The sequence below is a fragment of the Hydractinia symbiolongicarpus genome, chromosome 2 (genome assembly GCF_029227915.1).
Source record: "Hydractinia symbiolongicarpus strain clone_291-10 chromosome 2, HSymV2.1, whole genome shotgun sequence".
Classification (NCBI taxonomy): domain Eukaryota; kingdom Metazoa; phylum Cnidaria; class Hydrozoa; order Anthoathecata; family Hydractiniidae; genus Hydractinia; species Hydractinia symbiolongicarpus.
In genome coordinates this window covers 14,158,421-14,178,969 of record NC_079876.1, presented here as the reverse complement: position 1 = coordinate 14,178,969, position 20,549 = coordinate 14,158,421, and the positions used below count along the sequence as shown (strand labels likewise).

The 20,549-nt window shown below is 33.2% G+C and overlaps 1 protein-coding gene across 1 annotated transcript; it reads right to left on the bottom strand.

Moving 5' to 3' along the window:
* Positions 1–2,566: 2,566 nt before the first annotated feature.
* On the bottom strand, positions 2,567–12,988 carry LOC130629561 (YTH domain-containing protein 1-like). Its single transcript, XM_057442818.1, has 16 exons — positions 12,710–12,988; positions 12,373–12,474; positions 10,269–10,999; positions 10,141–10,165; positions 9,748–9,960; positions 8,981–9,043; positions 8,784–8,899; positions 8,635–8,688; positions 8,327–8,499; positions 7,701–7,785; positions 7,450–7,592; positions 6,112–6,230; positions 5,231–5,471; positions 4,291–4,378; positions 3,912–3,992; positions 2,567–2,805 (listed from the first exon to the last, which is right to left on the bottom strand). The coding sequence occupies exons 1-16, from the start codon at positions 12,837–12,839 to the stop codon at positions 2,752–2,754; spliced, it is 2,418 nt and encodes an 805-aa protein (XP_057298801.1). The 5' UTR covers positions 12,840–12,988; the 3' UTR covers positions 2,567–2,751.
* Between the last annotated feature and the right edge of the window lie 7,561 nt (positions 12,989–20,549).

The following is a 20,549-nucleotide window of genomic DNA, read 5'->3' as shown; positions in this document are numbered from 1 at the left end:
GGTTTAAGCAGGCGGTACGCATTACGCTTTGTGGAATTCAAAGAGCGGAGAAACATGTACTACTTAGTGGACGTCCTACTTAAGCGAATCTCCTCATCAGTAGGATTTTTACTAAATAGCTTAATTTGTTCCAGTTGTCGGCAGTTTTTTAAGAGAAGGATTAAATTCATAAACAAATTATGACAATAAGGAACTGTATTTAATTTTTCTCTTTCTATATCTCATCAAAGAAAATAAAGAGACAAGACTAAAATTATATGAATTCTTAACCTCGCTCCCAGGGCATTTTGCCTTCTTGATGATGAAGTTGATAGCGACCATTGTTGGCCACTCCGTAATAACGGCGCAGGGGTCACAAGATCCTGGGGACGAGGTTGATGAAATCTAAGCGAAGAAAAAGTCAGCTAATTTAGTCTGGTAAGATATGTAAGTGTTTTTACCTCTGTGGTGTCGTTCATCATGGAGTAATTCAGCAAGGTATCAATTGCATCGCGCAGTTGAAATGTAGTTGACTTTTTTAAAATTAAAAAAAAAGTTTCTTACTATACAGTCAATGATCGATTAAGCCCTCACTCCCGAATAACCCCCCCTCCCGAATAAGCCCCTCCCCAAAACCCGTTTTGACAAATAAGCCCTCTTCCGAACAAGCCCCCATGGGGGCTTGTTCGAATTCACAGTAATTTCAATATAGTTGATAGGGACTGAGAAAATACTACTATAAACAATTGATTAAATGGTATTTATTTCGCAGGTTGAGGTATTAATAACACTCGTGGTTATAATATCCAATTCAAAGTTAAGGTGTTTTTTGTTTTTTTTAACTTGTCGAACAATATATTTCCGAATATCTTGCTCCCTGTCAAAGCAACATACTTTGCTGGAACAACAAGTCCGACCTCCCTTTTTCTCTTTCCAACCATTATATTGAGATCGATTAGTGTTTGTTTTTATTATTATACTTTTAGAAAGATATGTTGTTTTTATTAAAATCGTTGTTTTTAGCACACTAGATTTTTGCATAATTTTATAAGCCCCTCCCATTTAACCCCCCTTCCGAATAAGCCCCCTCCCCCAAAACCCATTTTGACAAATAAGCCCCTGGGGGCTTAATCGATCATTTACGGTAAAGATAATACTATCTTGGGAAGATAATATTAGCTCTCGTTCAATCTTTTGATACAATTTTGAAGAAACTGATTGGTGGAGGTACTTTCTATAAATCCAAAAAAACGAGAATGTCGAATGCTAATTTAATTAATAGCGTCATGTTATGGTTAGAGTTTTTTTGCACTATGATTGGCCAATCTACACGAATATATACTATATTTTCATTTTCCACCGATAAACGAGTGCAATTTAACTTATTTTTCCATTCTAAATTGCAAAAAGATGATATTTTGTCTTTGACTAAAATAGCGTGCAAAAAGCTGATATTTTTTTCATGATTAAAATGGCGTGCAAAAAGTTGATATTTTTTCTCTGATTAAAATAGCGTGCAAAAAGTTGATATTTTTTTCATGATTGGTTAATAACGCGCTGAGTAAAGTTATTGTTTTCTTGAAAAACGAGAACTTCATGGTAAATATGTTCCGTAATTTTCACCTCCTTTTTAACGAAACAAATTAACAATCAATTATATAATGAATATACACAATTCAATTATTCATTCTTTTGTTTCGACAGTCATTAAAGAGAAGTGCCAGTCGTCTCCACCGTAGGGATATTTAGTTAAACTGTAACTTTAGGTTAGTTTAAAAGAAATCCAGAACTTACCAGATAAATCACTGCTTCTTACTTTAGTGAATTAACATGAATATATTACTCTGAAATTTATTTCATCTATATTATAATGCCGTATACGGCTGTCTGTCTGTCACGCAAAATGGTAGCTTAGCTGCGACAGGCGAACTCGTGGATTTTCCAAGGGCTAACGACTAGTTTAATTAAACTAAGGCCACAAACAGCCTTTGTTTTTCCTTTAAAATAATTACCATATCGCGAATAATTAAAAAAAAATTATTATGAATTAAAAGGCATTATCACATATATCTTGCAATAAATATTTTCGCTTTTAAACGTCGTAAACCGTGATTGAAATTAAACACTCATCTGTCGAGTATATTAAATTACTACAACGATTTATGCTTGGTTTATATGATAAACTAGTTATCGCACTTGTCATATTTTTTCCGTTTTTTAGTTCTTGTATATTATATGTAAACGAGAATTTTAAAAACTCAAAAAAAAATTTCCGATATTTTTTCTCGGCACTGTGCGATAACTACTATATATAGTATACTGTCGTTCAGTGGGACCCCGGATAAGTAGGACGCCGTCTTTAAGTTAACGCTTTTTCTCCGTTTGTAGTTGATAAAAAATGATGTCGAGCCTGTGATATGAGCAAGTTTTTAATTAAAGGCTACCTTAAGTCGATAAATAAAATAAATTGCGATTACTGATAGTAGTTCTTTGCGAAAAAGATTTTCAGAGGAATATCTCGACGATTCGCGAAAATAAATATACGCAAAATGTTTTTTGTAGCACGCGAAAATAAGTCTTTGAAAGGTAAAATATCAGATTTTTCTTATCCAAATTTAATAAAAATAATATTTACAAATAGAGTAGAGCCTCTTGATAAACGATTTGACGTAGTGCAATCTATATCGGCACAAACCAACGTCGCTCGTCGTCTAAATGATTATAAAATTCCAACGGTACGTCACCAGCACGCCATGTTGAGATTTCGTCCAATCATCTTCTTGGTCGCCTTAAAAAAGCTTCAGCCGCCTCTTTCGGGTCATGGTACTAAAAATTAACAAGTTTAAAAAAACAAAAGCTGTTTAAAATCATACATTATTCTTCGAAGAAAACATTTTTGTACGCGTGCTCAAGTAATTTTTGCTAACTTATGTTATGATTCTAATAGACAATTGTTATTATTATTTAATTATATTTACTTATATGACAGCCACCAATAACTTATTTGCAAGTAGATTCATAAATAAAACCAACTGGATCGATGCGCATAATCTGGTATGTTCATACGAGAATAAAGACAGCACTCTTTATAAATGAAAGTTTGTTTTCCCAGATAATTTTTAAGTTATATTTAGGTATCAATATTATAGTTGAGTCGACTTTATGTTTTGTCCTCATATTTGGATTTTCGTAGTAATAAAATCAAAGGTAAAACCAAACGACACACCATCTTTTAGAAGCTTTTCTAATTTTTCTCTGTTTTAATTTTCCATTTAAAAATAGAGAAAAATTAGCGACCAGAAAGTTTGAGGGTTTTAAACTGTTCTGTTATTGTATACTATTGTGTATTGGAATATTTTAAAGCTAAATTTTGATTTCAAAAGCTTGGTTTATACCATACTGACTATCTTCATTTTTATTTTTAAAGACTTAATAACAATAAATATAATTTCATTTGGAACTCAACCCTTCGAGGGTCTATTGTTCTCTATCTTTGTGCAAGCCTTGTGGCCTTGTGGTTATGGAGTTCGCTTCGTAATCACAAGGTCCGTGGTTCGGTCCACAGCGTGGGCATGTTTAGCAAGTGCCTTTACCACAGCTACGGGTCAACCCATGCCATGTGAGGGAAATTGGGTAGGTATTGCCGGTGTATACTTAATGTATACATTCAAAACACAGGACCCACATTGATAACAGTTTCCAACACTGAAGTGGCTATATCCTGTATAAATATTCGGAATAATAATAATAATAATAATAGAACTAATGATCTGAGAAAAGCTCGGACGGAAACAGGTCATTTTATAGGTAGTTTTAAAAAATGCGACAACATATGTAAGTGTTTGCAGAAATGCAGAAACATCAATTTTAAAATGTTTAGTTTCGATTTTTTTTTTTTTTGCATTCGTTAAGTTCTTCAAGGTGGAACTTACGTGAGAACGACTGCTACCAGAACTGCGATGTTCATAATGATGATGATTAGACGATGATGAAGGATAATAAGATGATGAACTCTGCAAAAACAAAAATTATTCTCAACACACAAAATACAATACTAGAAAATATCGAAAAGAAATAATAAAGATCTTAAAGCCGGATCTCCATGAGGTGGAAAACGTCGAGCCTGACTACTCTAGTAGTAGTCGCGAATATTAGAAACATAATTTTACTATTCGTATCTCCACATTTTCCGCAGCTACCTTGAAATATTGCGCAATATCTACCAGTGCGCATGTCCCGCTGCGGAAAAAGTAGTCTGCCTCGACATTTTCCGCCTCGTGGACATCCGGCCTAATAGTACAATGTACCTACCCTTATTTGTTTCTGTCTTTGAAACTCTCTAACATAATCAGAATAAGATCCGTGTAACAGAGTTTCTTTTCGAACACCAAATTTCGCCCTAAAACAGAAAGTTATGAATAGGTAGAATCAATACTTTTGTGTGAAAAACACGGCAAACGAACAAAAAACAATAACAAAATCAACAATCTCCAGAGAAGAATACAATAACGAACTTTTGAAATCGCTTATCCTCTGCGTATGAATGCAGTAAAAAAACATTTTGAAATTACAAATCCGCCACTTACAAATGCAAAAAATACCGCATACCGTATTGATCCGATTAAGCGCCCAGCATTTTTCAAGGGCTCCCCTCGAATAAGCGCCCAGGTAATTTCCTTAAAGTTCAATAAGCGCCCAGCACTTATTAGGCACCCCCCTCGAATAAGCGCCCACCTGATAAAAGGGTGCGCTTAATCGAAAAATACCTCGAGAAACTGGTCTCTTATTTGAAAATTTTACTTTTTTTATATTGAGAACCCTAACAAGACTAAAGTTTATTTTGCTACATCTATTGTTCAGTTTTATTTTTCCAGAAAAAAAAACAAAATTGAAAATAACCGTTGTTTTTAATTTGTATAAAAATAAGAAAAATTTATAAACGCCCAGCATTTTTTAAGCGCCCCCCCTCGATTGTTTGGATCATTGCGGTATTATAGTAAGTTCACGGCATTTGTCGGCATTTGGCAATTGCTGAATACCGACGTGTAAACAACAAGAGGAAAAATTTTTGCTGACGTGGTTTTTATTTAAGTCGTTTGTAAATTTTCTCTTCAAATTAACTGTTATATTGGAGCATACAGTGGCAAAATAAAGATAAATTGCTGACGTCAAACACAATTTTGCCGACGCGAAACAGGAAAATGTCACTTCACGTCGGCAATGTCCTGCTGTTCTCAAAAACTGAACCTACTTGTCATTCTTCAGGAATTCCTTTACTTTATCTCTGTGTTTTCGCTCACGAGACTCTCGATCGCGGTCACGGCGGTATTCTGGAGAACGAGACCTGTTGCGTGAGAAGTGTTCATTAAATCGCTCGTTGTGACCGTATCTGTTTGGCCGTCCACGCCCTCGAACATCTTGGTATCTTGCATCTCCACCGTTGTAATGGCTTCTGTCTTGAAAACCTCTGTCTTCGTAGTGGCCTCTCCCATCTAAAAAAGCAGGTTGATGAAGGTTATTCCCGAAAAATATTGGTTATTTGATACCTATCAGATTTATAGTTTTGTTCATCATTTTCTTCCATTCCTAATTTTATTTAAGTGACACCATCTGGCAGCTCTATAATTTAGCAAAGCAAGAGACTTGAGCAAGTTTTCGGTTTACACAGGAAGAGGTTGGGCCCCTTCCTTCCCTGATTTGTTTTGCTGTAACTTTTGACTAAAATAACTCAATGGTCTGAAATTTTTTGACTTTTTAAAATACAAAATGAAAGCATTTACAGAAATATATTCAGAAAGATATTTTTCAAGGACAAATATTTGGTCCTGATAAAATTATTTACCAATTTCAAATTTCCATCAAATATATATGTGTATCGTTAGGTAGCAAATCACTTGGGGATTACCAAATCACCTTTATTATGCTCAAAAATTACTTTTATGAGTAATTAATGACATCAACTGAGCAACCAAAACACAGTTTAGTTTTCCACTCCAGTGTTAAAATTAAAGACGTCAGCAGAATATTTTATGTCAAAGTTTATGTCAGATTTTAGACCTTCTGAGTCCTGATGTGCCCATAAAAGAAGAGGATAAACAGGGTTAAACAACAACATCAAAAGAAAGCAGTTACCAGTATCTCTTGAATATCCTCCTCGTCTTTCACCAAAGCGTCCACGGTCTCCTCTAAATCCACCTCGAAAGTCTCCCCTACCTCCTCTCCAGTTTCCACGTTGACCACCACCCCTAAACCTATATCAAGATATTAAAAATAAAAACAGAAACACTTAAGTTTAATCGAATGTTATCGAATGGTATCTATTTTGGTGTACATAACTAGTTAAGGATTAACTTTACCTATAATAAAAACTTGGTCAAAGTATGACTAACTTCGTAGGAACAGGCAATGACCTAATATATACCTCTCATCCAATCAAACAAACCATTATTAGCTTTTACACAGTCTATATACTTAAATGAAATGTGCAACACCACAAACTTTGGGCTGCTTTTAAAAGGTTCATTCAGAAGTAATGAAAATAAAGTTTATTTCAAACAGAAGGCTGAATGACATCTTCGCATTGCATCATAACATGTATATTCACCGCGCTCTGTTTGCCAGGCTTTATAACTGCTATGAATAAACCAGGTCTTCAATGACTTTATCGTCAAACTTTATTGGAAACATCTAATTAACGTATGCTCCATGGTAATGAAACTATTCTTCGCCAATCCGGGTAAAGTTGGATATCAACAATTCGCAATTTCCTTCTGCTTATGTACAATAAACTTGGTCACACATCTTCATCTCGCAATTCCAATATTGGTGAATAATTGAATCTACATGCTATTCAACATATTGAGCCTCGTTTAATGTGAAAGCTTGGCAATTTCAAGCTAATTCAGGTTGCGTGAATATGCCTTAGATCTTTAAAAGGTGTACTCGTAATTCAATTTTATACTACCATTTTGCACCACATATAACACACATAACTACATTACCCTTCTTCATATTCATATGACTTAATAACAGTTCAGTAGTTATGAAGTAAAAAGTTCAGTGGATATGTATAAACTGTAATAACGGCTTTACAACTCCTATCAGAGGAAGTTCATGTGAAGAAAGTTCATAGGAGTAACATAGTAGAACTAGCAAAAGTTCAAATTTAGAACTAAAGTCTATTTTTTGTGGTTGCGTGAGGTAGAACTCTCAGGAGATTTCATCCCCCACACCTGATAAATATAAAAGATAACATCAATTATGCTGGAATTTTGATCCACAAGTTTCATTCATAGAGAGAAATATATTCCATTCTTAGGATATCCCTACCAGATATAAGTATACTGAAATGACTATCAATTATAAAGAACAAAAAGTTCCTATTGTATATGGACTTTGAAACTTTGAAACTATAGAGAGGAAAAAAAACTATATTCAACTTGAATACAGCATATAATAAGAAAAACAAACCTTGGATGGTATTCACGTTTATGCCCCATTTGACTACCAAGCTTTTTTCTTTGTTTTAAGTGGCGAGCCACTCGGGAAAGGTCTATAGTTAAATCTTCCTCGAACATACGACAAAGTACTTCTCCAACACTAGGCTCTAACTCCTAAAAATCACAGAAATCTTTTCCACAAAAAAATTGGCTTGGTGTAATAACGTTATTTAAGTTTGCACTTGTTATTAAATTACTAAAAATACTACAGAAATAACCAACCTGACCATCTCGACAAATTTTAACTTCTTTATTTTCATTCCAAGGATTTCTTAAATTCGCGCACTGGGAAAATGGGACATCTTTTCTGAAGAGATTTCACAAGTATGATAAGGAAAATAAAGAATCGCTACCCTTTACATGCCATAAATTAGAAATGTTTTTTAAAAACGTACTAATCCTGTGTTTCTTCAACATTATTAATAGCTGTACTCTGTCTCTGCATGACTTCAACGGACACCCTCTTTAGATTTATTGTTACTTTATGATTTATATTGATTTATTAAAAAAAAATGTATTAAAAAATCTAAGCTCTTTTTATGTAAGGAAATATTAAGTCCTGGATTTTAAGCCTTTTTTAAACAGATGCAGTTGAACACACAAATAAAAAACTTCTGATTAAGCAGATAATGGTATTTACGCAGAATATTCCTTTCGGTTTCTATTGGTACTGTTATCAATGAGCGTCCAGCCAAGAGAATGCATTTAAAGTACTGTCTAAGCTGTAACAAACTTAATTGACAACTGCGTAAAATATTAATCCTTTTCTCATGTTTAATGCTAAAAAAGTATTAAAAAGCCATGAATAGATCAGTAACAGTTTTTTCTTTTACATAAACATTACATACCTGTTGAGCCAATCGATTTTGAAGGTTCCTCCAAGTATTCTCCTGTCGAAACCTGGTGGCAATACCCAAGGGACAGGAATACCATCATGACGAGATTCTGACGCCAATCTAGCAAATCCTTGAAATCGACCACTTTCTTTGACAGAATACACTAATATTACGTTTGTTGAATGCTAAAATATAATTAAATTTATAAATATAACAAAGTATTACTTTAACTCTGGCACAGTCTGTAATTATATTATAATAAATATGACATAGCGCAAAGTAAAATTTTATTATTGTTATATTTCTGCAAACTAACATACCCTATAAGCATCATTTAGTTTCCTCTCATTTGCAGGAGGAGTAGCCCAAACACCCTAAATAAAAATATGATACAGGCAAATATAGGCAAGTTAATAAATAAAAATATATAAAAAAATAAGAAATAACTAAAATACTACATTTTACTCACCTTAGCTTTAGACAAAGTAACATTTTCATGATTGTTACTTTTCACAATGAAGTAACGAGCACCTTTTAAGAGGGAATCAACAAATTCTTTGTGTTGTTGCAATGCTTCGTTATGCTCTAATGATGCAATAAAAAAGCTATTTTAAAATTTCTACAGTTCGTGGAAGTTCCCATAACAGCAAGATAATGATAACAAACCTTGATCATCTGTGTGCTTTCGACTTTTTCTTTTCTTTTTTACACCTTCTTTACCAAGTGAATCTAATTAAAACATGTAAACAAATTGAAAACACTCTACTCGTTACTTTGTAGCTTTAATGCTGGGTAAACGTCTTTAAAACCCATTACTTAAAAAAGCACGAGTTTCCAAGTTATAATAATAACTACACACATGTCAATCTTTTATCTCATGAACAGAATTTCACACAATTTATCTTCAGGGAGATAAAAGCGAGTAAACAACATGTATATTTTAGCGTATGTAAACAACATAACCTTGGACTTAGTTAATAAGGTTTTGCTAAAAAGAAAAAAAGGTTACCAAAAAACATGCATCCAACTCTAGCGATTTGCTGTTTTTGTTATTTTGTAACAAGCTATCTCATGTGCTAATTTTGTAACTAATTCTTAAATAAAAATGGTTACTGAAGCAAAGTTTAAGTCATTCTAGAGAAAGTTTGGTTATGATTATTATGCCACAATGTTTTTTCCGTTCAATGAGATTGAAGGCAGAAAATTTTTATTGTGAAGTTTATTCCAGCAAAAGGTAAGGTCACTTGTAAACTGCAAGTTTTTTTCCTGCAAAATTTTTAAATTACAAATTGTCTCTAAAAGCTTAAAAAACTTAAAAATTTGTAATTTCTTAGAACCAAGAAAATTTTTTCTTGCGAAATGCAATCACAGTACAGCTGAGCCATAAAATTTTTGTTTCCTTAAAATAATAAATTCTAAACTATAAACCAAACCTAAGGAAGTGTTAGATCCAGAAAATGATGACAATGATAATGAACCAGAAAAGGATCCAGTAAAACTTCCAGAAAACGATGGTGACCTTGAAAATGAATGGGAAAACGAGCTTGCATGGGAATAATTGCTTCCATGATCAGATAATTCTTCATCAACATCATCTATTACTTTCATATCTTCTTCACTTGGTTGCTCTTCTTTAACACCAGTATCTATTAAGAAACAAAGAAAACCTCGTTAAAAAACTTATTTCATTCCACTCATCTAATGTTGATATTTGATGTGATTTTGAATTAAAAGTTGTTTTCTTTTTTCATTTTGTTAAACAACTTTGTATAAATAAAAACTAAAATAAATAAATTAAAACTATAAAAAATAAATTAAAACTATACCTAGTAATTGCTCTTCCTTCTGCTTCTATAATACAAAAAAATAAATTCCAATTCTAAATTTCATTACAATTTTCACCAATTAAGAATTGGCAACAATAAAACTTCTTAATGAAAACTAATACAGGTACCTCAGATTTATCACTTTTAGATTTGACTTCTTTCGGTTTCTTAGCTTTCGCTTCTGCTGCTGGATTAGTACTGCCTTTTCTTTTACGGTCCGCTGACTTTTCCTTCTTAGGCTTTACTTCTTTTTTCTCTGTGTCTTTCGAGACTGTTGGAGGAGCAGTCATTTTTTCTAACATTTTCTCTTTTTTTTCTAATGTTTCTTCTTGTACAGCATCAGTGTCAGCGTCTTCAACAGGAGCAGTTTCTTCAACTTTTTTACCTTGTCCTTCTTTCTTCTCTTCTTTTTTTTCAATCACTTCTTTTTTACTCTTCTTTGTTCCTTTGCCAGTCTTGGAAGTTCCTTTCGGTGTTTTCACAACTTTAGCTGTGATTGTTTTGACTTTTGCTCCAACAGAGTTTACAGGTTTTGAAGCTTTCTGAGATGGAGTAGCTGTCTTACCAGACTTCTTATTTGCAGTCTTTGTTTTGACAGGTTTCTCTTTTGATTTGGAGATATTTTCATTCTTGACTTCTTTATTCTCCATAGACATAACTTTTTCACCTTGCTCTGTTTTAACTATCTGTTCGTCACTAGTCTTAGGTTCTCCTTTTGGCACTGTCACTTCGCTTTCAACCTTATTTTTAACAGTTGATTCAACTTCTTCTATTTTTGTCTTTGCTGCTGAGTTTTTAGTTTTCCGACTAGATTTTCTTTTAGGTGTGGCTTTTGCTTTTTTCGTCTTTGGGGTGGCCACTAAACCATAAATAACAAAAATTAAGTTAGCATTTATTACAATCAAAACCAAACTACTATTGAATTGAGATTGCTAACTATTTCTATTTGCAGATCCCAAGTTATTTGGTCATTGGAAACAAATTAGGAGGCCTGCAACAAAAAATGATTGCCAATTTAGCAAAAAAATTTATGTCAGTCAATTCACCTTTATAATATCTATGCATGGTTTGAATGCACATCCTTTAACAGGTCTAGAATTACTGATGACAAAAAATGTCAAAATTTGCTATTACTTAAATATGACATCATAATTTATGCAGGATAATTAAATCGGAAATTCTTTAAATGTGAATGTCTTGAGAACAAAGAGCTTTTTAAAAAAATTACTGGTTAACCTTTTTAAGCTCTATAATATAGGTCCAACATCTTTTATACCTTTCCTTTAAAGAATACATTGAAAAATAAAACAAATTCATTTTTAGCTTTAGTTTTATAAACATATACAATATATGTCGAAAGGTTACAAAGAAAATTATATTTTAACAAAATTCATGCAGAAGTTAGACACACATGGCTTTTGTTCTTAAATTTATTTAATGAAAAGATCAGAAACTTTCTTGCATTGTGAAGCATTGTTACATAAACACCAATTTATGTAACAATGCTTCATGACAGGTAGTGGACAAAATTACTTTTTATTTACATAATTGGAAATATAAAACCAAATTGTTTAGAAATATTATTTAAATAGGATCAAGTTAAAAGTTATTTTTTAACATTATTTTGATCTTCGTTTTATTTTCTTGTGTGGCCTGAATAAAAAAAGTCTAAAATATGTTGAAATTCTTTTGAGAAAATATTTAATTCATTTAAGAAAATATTTAGTTCCTGGCAATACATCTATATTACAAGACAGAATTTGTAAATGGTCCTTTATGGCATAAGAATTGATTAATTGGTTAATGTTTGTAACAACTCATTCATTGAAAAAGCATATTTTGCTGCTGGTAGCCTAAAATGCGAAGGCAGTGGCATTATTGAAAGTCATCAACAATTGTCATGGCTGAAAATTCCTAGACAATTTTTTGAAACTCTTATATCAAATTAACTTAGTGTAAATAGAGAAGTGAGCTTTAAACTGACATGTTAAGGATAGTAGAAACTTTGTTTTTAGTTTCATACGACAATCAATAGGAAAATTTTGACAAACTTGACAATTTAAGTCCTAATGTGTCAACCTTTCTAATTCAGTTCAGCACTCTGCAATTGCTAAAGTGAATTTGTTAATAAAGCAGACATGCAAATAGCCTATTGCATCAACAGGTGTGAAAAAAATTTAATCAGAAATACTGTTTGGGCAACAGCCTTGAGTTGTGCATATATTTCCAAACCTTTTTTGCTGGCACTGTCATCCAATTCCTTCTGAAGATCATCATGTCCGCCATCTGCTCCTAAAATATCTTCCAACACATTGACTTCACAATCACCACCACCTAAATTATACATCATATATACACCATATACATTATGAAATACCGGATTTGCATACTTTTTTGCATATAAAGTCAGTTGTATATTTGTGGTAGTGCCTAAGTGCTTTGTATAAGTGCTTAACAACAGGGAAACTTGATGTGATAGTATAGCTGTGCTTTGTAAAAAGAATTGTTTTCACAATTTTTGCATTTTAATCAAACAAAACCCAACAAAGCACAAAATTATGCAACTTACTTTCATTTATAGAAGGTAATTCACCAGGCTCAATTCCATCATCTTCTCCTAAATTTTCACTGTCTTCCGTACTTTGCCCATTTTTGTCTACGTTTTCAGAATTTTCATCTACCTTACTTTCTGTATTCATTTTGTGCTACAAGTGTAAAAGCCTAAGAAAGTTTATAATTTTCATATTTTATTTTATCTATAATTTATAACAGGATTAATTACAATTTAAAGTTCTTAATGAGATTTAGAACATAATATTCAACAGCAATGTTGATTTATGTGGTCATTTCTTAATAGAATCAATTCCGTGCTTAGCTCTCGTTGAGGTCGGACGTATCTAAAACGCTCCGGTCTTGGCGCGCTAAGTCGAAGAAAGAAAAAAGAAGACTAAAGCTTGAAGAGCTCCTGCTTTGACAGCTAAGTCCTTTTTGATTTATTATATATTGTACTGCCTTTTTTACTTCATTTATATCTTTTCATTTCTTTAATTTGTTGTTTTGTAAGTTTTTAAATTATTGTTTTTGTTAATAAATTGTTTTTATCCCAGTCAGTTTTTTATCCATCTATCATCTAATATGGTAGCTTTGCTGTGTTGTGGGTTCCTGCTGCTCCTTCTGTGTAACATCGTAAGGAAATGGGCTTGCCTTAGATCCTTCAAACATAGTTTTGGAAGAGCACATAACCGTAGAATGATCTGTCTACGACTTAAAAATAACTTTACTCAGGTAGGAAACCCCACATTTACGCTAAAACTGATTTTTGTGTTCGTTGTATTTTTGAGCAATACAAAACCTTCGTTCAAAAGTAGCTCACCCAACAACAACGAAATGAGTCGACTAAATAGGAGTTTCTTTTCTATCTCTTCACTTGATGCCTGCAATAGAGTTTCTGAAAGCCAGCTCACTCTCCAATTAAAATTAATGGCTTTATCAAAACTTAAGCCAAGCAGGCACAAGTATTTCTATTTTTTAATCCTCTTGTCAGGGGACATCTGCCTCAACCCAGGTCCTGTTAAGTATCCCTGTTCTTCATGCTTAAAACCTGTGGCAAAAACACACAAAGCACTTTCTTGTGACAAGTGTGGATTATGGGCTCATAAAAAATGTGAGCGTATTTCTGATAAAAAATATCAACAATTTATGAAGACTCCTGAAGATAAACTGTTTTTCGTTTGCAGTCCCTGTCTTTCTCGTAATTTGCCCTTTGCTAATGAGGAGTCATTTGGTGACGAAATTCCAGACAACATCAATATTACTATTGATGAAAACTTTTTGAAAAGTTAGTGCATGAGCAAATGTCTCATTTTATTTCTGAGCACAACTTCCTGAATGACAGACAGTCCGGATTTCGAAAACTCTTTTCCACAGAAACTGCAGTAGTCGATGTCTCTGATTTTATTCTTACTGAGCTCGACCAACATAACTTTGTTTGTGCTGTGCTCATTGACCTTAAAAAAGCTTTTGACACTGTTGATCATAAAATTTTGTTAAAAAAACTATGGTGTTTTGGCATCAGAGATGCTGCCTTTGACTGGTTCGAGTCCTACTTAACGGGCCGAATGCAGCTGACTCTTGTAAACGACACAGGATCAGATCTGCTTCATGAAGACGCTTTTGGGGTGCCGCAGGGATCTGTGTTGGGGCCCCTGCTCTTTCTTTTGTATATTGACGACTTAAAATCTGTCATCAATTCAAACTACCACCATCTATATGCAGATGATACAATAATTATTTCGTCTCATAAAAATTTGGATACCCTTGTCTCCCAGGTCGAGTTAGAACTTTCGCAAGTCGACCTCTGGCTGAATAATAACAAAATGACTATTAATACGGACAAAACTGAAACAATCTTTTTCGGCAACCACAGCCAGTTAAAAAAAGTTTAGAACAAAACTATCAACTATATGGGTATTCCTTTGAAGAGGAGCGAAAAAGTTAAATATCTTGGGGTAACATTTGATCAAAAAATGCAATGGGAAAAGCACATTAATGACATAAATAGAAAAATACTAATTAAATATTCTAAAATTAGAACCATTGCATCCTGTTTAACACCTCACACAAAAAACCTTTTAATTAATGCACTTGTCATGCCATATTTCCACTACTGCTCCTCGGCATGGGCTTGTGCCACCCAAGGTAGATTGGGAAAACTAGAAAAACGATTAAAATGTGTCCGTACCTTTCTTGGGAAAGAAAGGGAATATTCAATGAATAATTTACTCATCAAAAACGATGCCATATTAGTTTTCAAAGCCATGAATCACATTGCTCCTGATTACATGCGCTCAAAATTCCTTTTGACAAAAAACTGTCATAATCATCAAACAAGAGGAGCTTCAAAAAACAGGTTCACACTTCCCTTGGTCAACACGGAATTTGGCAAAAAAGCCTTCCCATTTAGAGCTGCAAAAGTGTGGAATAATCTTCCAGACCAAGTGACCTGTGATGGAAGTCTGCTTTCGTTTAAGACTTCCATCTCGAATGTATTTGGCAAATTCTAATGGAGATCACTTTTTAACTTTTTAATTTTTGTTTTTTATTCTTTTTCTTTTCAATTTTCACAGATTATAAATGTTACTATGTTTGATTGAGCTGAGGCAGTCTAAGGTTTATCATTTTTTGTTTCTTTTTTGTTCTAGTGGCCCCCAGTGGAAACAATCCACTAACTATAGGTTTTTGTGATTTTCTGGGCTAGCCACTTTAAATATTTATTATTATTATTATTATTATTAGAACTTTAAGTTTGGCTTCTAATAGACAATTTCAATGTTTACATTTTCTCTGGCTGGATTCTTGCAAATGCAGGGAAAATTAACAAAATTTACAGGCAAAAAAAATGGAGACCTTAAGTGAAAAAAGTCATAATGGTTAAAAACTTTTGCACTGTGGCTACTAGCATTGTTGCACTGACAATGTTCTAAATTTAAACTACATACAAGCTATAATTTAATTTCAAGATTAAGATGGCTCTACCTAAAAGTTTGGAATAGAATGGTCTAGGTAAAAGTTTTTAGATTTTGCCTGTCAATTTGCTTACGAGGTCTTGGAATTATAAACAACATACATCACAATGAAACTCGTCTTTCTTTTTTAGAACGATTAGAAAGTATGGTAACCTGAATCCAATAATTTAGCTAGCTAGCTAGCTATAGATGACTTGCTATAAACTTTGTTTCCTTTTTTTCCAGCAGGCAAATAGTTTTTTAACCATCATATCTTCTAAAAAGAATTATTAGCCAATCGAATTGTCTTATTTTGCCTGCCAAAAACATAAAAACAAAAATTTATTAAGATAGCAAGTCATCTAGCTATATACAGTCAGGGAAAAATTTTTAATTACGCTGCCACAATATAAACAAACTACACATCCTAATATGGCTGCACTAACTCCTAATTAAGCATCAATTGCATCCTACATAGGCAGCAAATTGGTTATTTAAACTGTTAAAAGCAAAATATTTCAAACACCAAATTCGTATGCTAGCTTTAATAGCATAATTTGCTGACTGGCAAAACCTTATTATGTGCTAGTTCACAAAAAGAGTACAATAAAATTCCTTTCTTGAAAATTAGACTCCGATCAGGTAATTTTCCCTTAAAAGTCTCCTAAATGGAGGGATTAGTGACTGAACCTTGATCCGTCAGGAAAGGAGTTGTTTTAAAAAAGGTTAAAAAAGTACTTGTGTGATAGCTGCTGAATACCTTTTAATTACAAAGTCCATATTTTTACTCTTATAGTTTTACCAAATAGCAATTTAAGATTCCAAAACTAAACGAAAATAAACAATAGCTTCTTTGCAGTCATTTGCTTTTTTCTCTCATGTGCAGGTTGCTTCGATTCGAAAAATAGCATTGTGGGTTGTTGTTTTCTAATCCATGCACGATTGGCCGTCATAATCCATTGTAGGAAAACTACTACGCTTTAGATTGATTGCCGGCCAAGCGTGATAGTTTTTCTGCAACCTCGTTCCCGGGGGAGTCTTTGCCTGGTTGTGATGGACAATCATTCACAATCACATAACGTACGTCCATAAGAGTTTAAAAGATGTAAAAACAAATGCAAGTTCTTTATTGTAAAATATCATGACTGTTTGTAATAATTGAAGAGAATTAGTAGTTCTTCTTATTATTATTCAATTTGTCCTAGCACTTGGTAAACTTTCTATATTTTCGACGGCCGTCTAACTTAATTATAAAAACAAGTCCTGGGGAGAAGGTTGTATTTATATTATACTTACGCGGACACCAACGACATTATGCGGGCACGTTGCCGGCCGTATTAACGGTATCAATTAATTTTGCCGACTTTTTTTATCCGCGTGGCTACAAAAAAATTATGTAATGTACACATTATATAAATTTCAGTAGTCGAGGTGATATCTATTGATGGCAATAGAAACCTGAACCAAGCAGAATTCGGACAAGCAGCATTTAGTCTTAGTGCCAACTGAGCTATTGGCCCGATACAATTAGGGTTTGCAATTTCCTTTTCCACCACTATATCGTATCGATCACACTTGTAGTTCAAACCTACCATGGCATCCTCGTCCCCCAGGGTTTGTTGCCTATGTCAAAGCCGTTATCGCTTGCTTTTTACGGCTAAACACCACCAGCCTCCGATGTCAAAATGATAAAAGTCCCTGGGGACGAGGTTGCCTACCATGGTTAACTTTTAAGTGCACCAATCACGGCTATTCACCAAGACATACGAAAGTTTAAATTTTCACTACTCTGGAAAACTTTCCTATGCTCCCTACGCGCAAACCCACACGCAACAACGTGACCCAACTTCGTCCCCAGGGCTCTTTTTCTCTTGTGACAGTCTTGGACGGACGGCGAATAGCCCTAGCATTGAACGGATTATCGTTATCTAATTGGGTGTCAAATTTACTACTTTTGTCCGCCTTCCATAATATTACCCGCCATATTTTATAAGCAGTTTTTTCATATGCTTTCCTAATATTGCTGTCTGATAAGCACGTTCAAAGCATGGCCAATAGTAGGCTGTTCAGTCACGTGACAATTCTTGCCGTCAAAAAAAATCTCAGCGCGGCGGAAATTGAGAACTTCAAAATTTTTAAAGGTGAGCGTATGGGAACCTTAGCATTTGGGAAGCACTTCATGGAAGGATCCATATAGTCTGTGAATATGTCGTATACTTGAACCTCTAACACAACCTCACCTTTACCCGACATTGTCGTATTCCTTTCCTCACGACAGCTCAACTGCATCCGACACGCGACGTTAAACAATTTATCAACGTCGTGATGTTGTTAATACATACTACTGCCTAATGTAATATCTTTGTAATATACAGTAATACACTGTAGTACTTAGTAATATGCCGTATTGTATACTGTAGTACTTAGTAATATGCCGTATTACTTTGTAGTATCCAGTAATACACTGTAATACCTTGTAGTATTCAGTAATACCCTGTAATACCTTGTAGTATTTAGTAATACACTGTAATACCTTGTAGTATTCAGTAATACACTGTAATGCTTAGTAATATACTGTAATATTTTGTAGTATTCGGTAATACACTGTAATACCTTGTAGTATTCAGTAATATACTGTAATACCTTGTAGTATTCGGTAGTACACTGTAATACTTTGCAGTATTCAGTAATACACTGTAATACCTTGTAGTATTCGGTAATACACTGTAATACTTTGTAGTATTTAGTAGTACACTGTAATACCTTGTAGTATTCAGTAATATACTGTAATGCCTTGTAGTATTCGGTAATACACTGTAGTACCTTGTAGTATTCAGTAATATACTGTAATACCTTGTAGTATTCGGTAATACACTGTAGTACTTTGTAGTATTTAGTAATACACTGTAATACCTTGTAGTATTCAGTAATACACTCTAATACTTTGTAGTATTCAGTAATACACTGTAGTACTTAGTAATATACTGTAATATTTTGTAGTATTCAGTAATACTTTGTAGTACTTAGTAATACACTGTAATACCTTGTAGTATTCGGTAATATACTGTAATGCCTTGTAGTATTCGGTAATACACTGTAATACCTTGTAGTATTCAGTAATATACTGTAATGCCTTGTAGTATTCAGTAATACACTGTAATCCCTTGTAGTATTCAGTAATATACTGTAATACTTTGTAGTATTCAGTAATACACTGTAATACCTTGTAGTATTCAGTAATATACTGTAATGCCTTGTAGTATTCAGTAATATACTGTAATGCCTTGTAGTATTCGGTAATACACTGTAATACCTTGTAGTATTCAGTAATATACTGTAATGCCTTGTAGTATTCGGTAATACACTGTAATACCTTGTAGTATTCAGTAATATACTGTAATACTTTGTAGTATTCAGTAATACACTGTAGTACTTAGTAATATGCCGTATTGTATACTGTAGTACTTAGTAATATGCCGTATTACTTTGTAGTATCCAGTAATACACTGTAATACCTTGTAGTATTCAGTAATACCCTGTAATACCTTGTAGTATTTAGTAATACACTGTAATACCTTGTAGTATTCGGTAATACACTGTAATACCTTGTAGTATTCAGTAATACACTGTAATGCTTAGTAATATACTGTAATATTTTGTAGTATTCGGTAATACACTGTAATACCTTGTAGTATTCAGTAATATACTGTAATACCTTGTAGTATTCGGTAGTACACTGTAATACTTTGTAGTATTCAGTAATACACTGTAATACCTTGTAGTATTCGGTAATACACTGTAGTACTTTGTAGTATTTAGTAGTACACTGTAATACCTTGTAGTATTCAGTAATATACTGTAATGCCTTGTAGTATTCGGTAATACACTGTAATACCTTGTAGTATTCAGTAATATACTGTAATACCTTGTAGTATTCGGTAATACACTGTAATACTTTGTAGTATTCAGTAATACACTGTAATACCTTGTAGTATTCGGTAATACACTGTAATACTTTGTAGTATTTAGTAGTACACTGTAATACCTTGTAGTATCCGTTAATACACTGTAATACTTTGTAGTATTCAGTAATACACTGTAATACCTTGTAGTATTCAGTAATACACTGTAATCCCTTGTAGTATTCAGTAATATACTGTAATACTTTGTAGTATTCAGTAATACACTGTAATACCTTGTAGTATTCAGTAATATACTGTAATGCCTTGTAGTATTCAGTAATACACTGTAATACCTTGTAGTATTCAGTAATATACTGTAATACCTTGTAGTATTCAGTAATACACTGTAATTCCTTGTAGTATTCAGTAATATACTGTAATGCCTTGTAGTATTCGGTAATACACTGTAATACCTTGTAGTATTCAGCAATATACTGTAATGCCTTGTAGTATTCAGTAATATACTGTAATGCCTTGTAGTATTCGGTAATACACTGTAATACCTTGTAGTATTCAGTAATATACTGTAATGCCTTGTAGTATTCGGTAATACACTGTAATACCTTGTAGTATTCAGTAATATACTGTAATACCTTGTAGTATTCGGTAATACACTGTAATATTTTGTAGTATTCAGTAATGCACTGTAATACCTTGTAGTATTCGGTAATACACTGTAATACTTTGTAGTATTCAGTAGTACACTGTAATACCTTGTAGTATTCGGTAATACACTGTAATACTTTGCAGTATTCAGTAATACACTGTAACACCTTGTAGTATTCAGTAATATACTGTAATGCCTTGTAGTATTCGGTAATACACTGTAATACCTTGTAGTATTCAGTAATACACTGTAATACCTTGTAGTATTCAGTAATATACTGTAATGCCTTGTAGTATTCGGTAATACACTGTAATACCTTGTAGTATTCCGTAATAT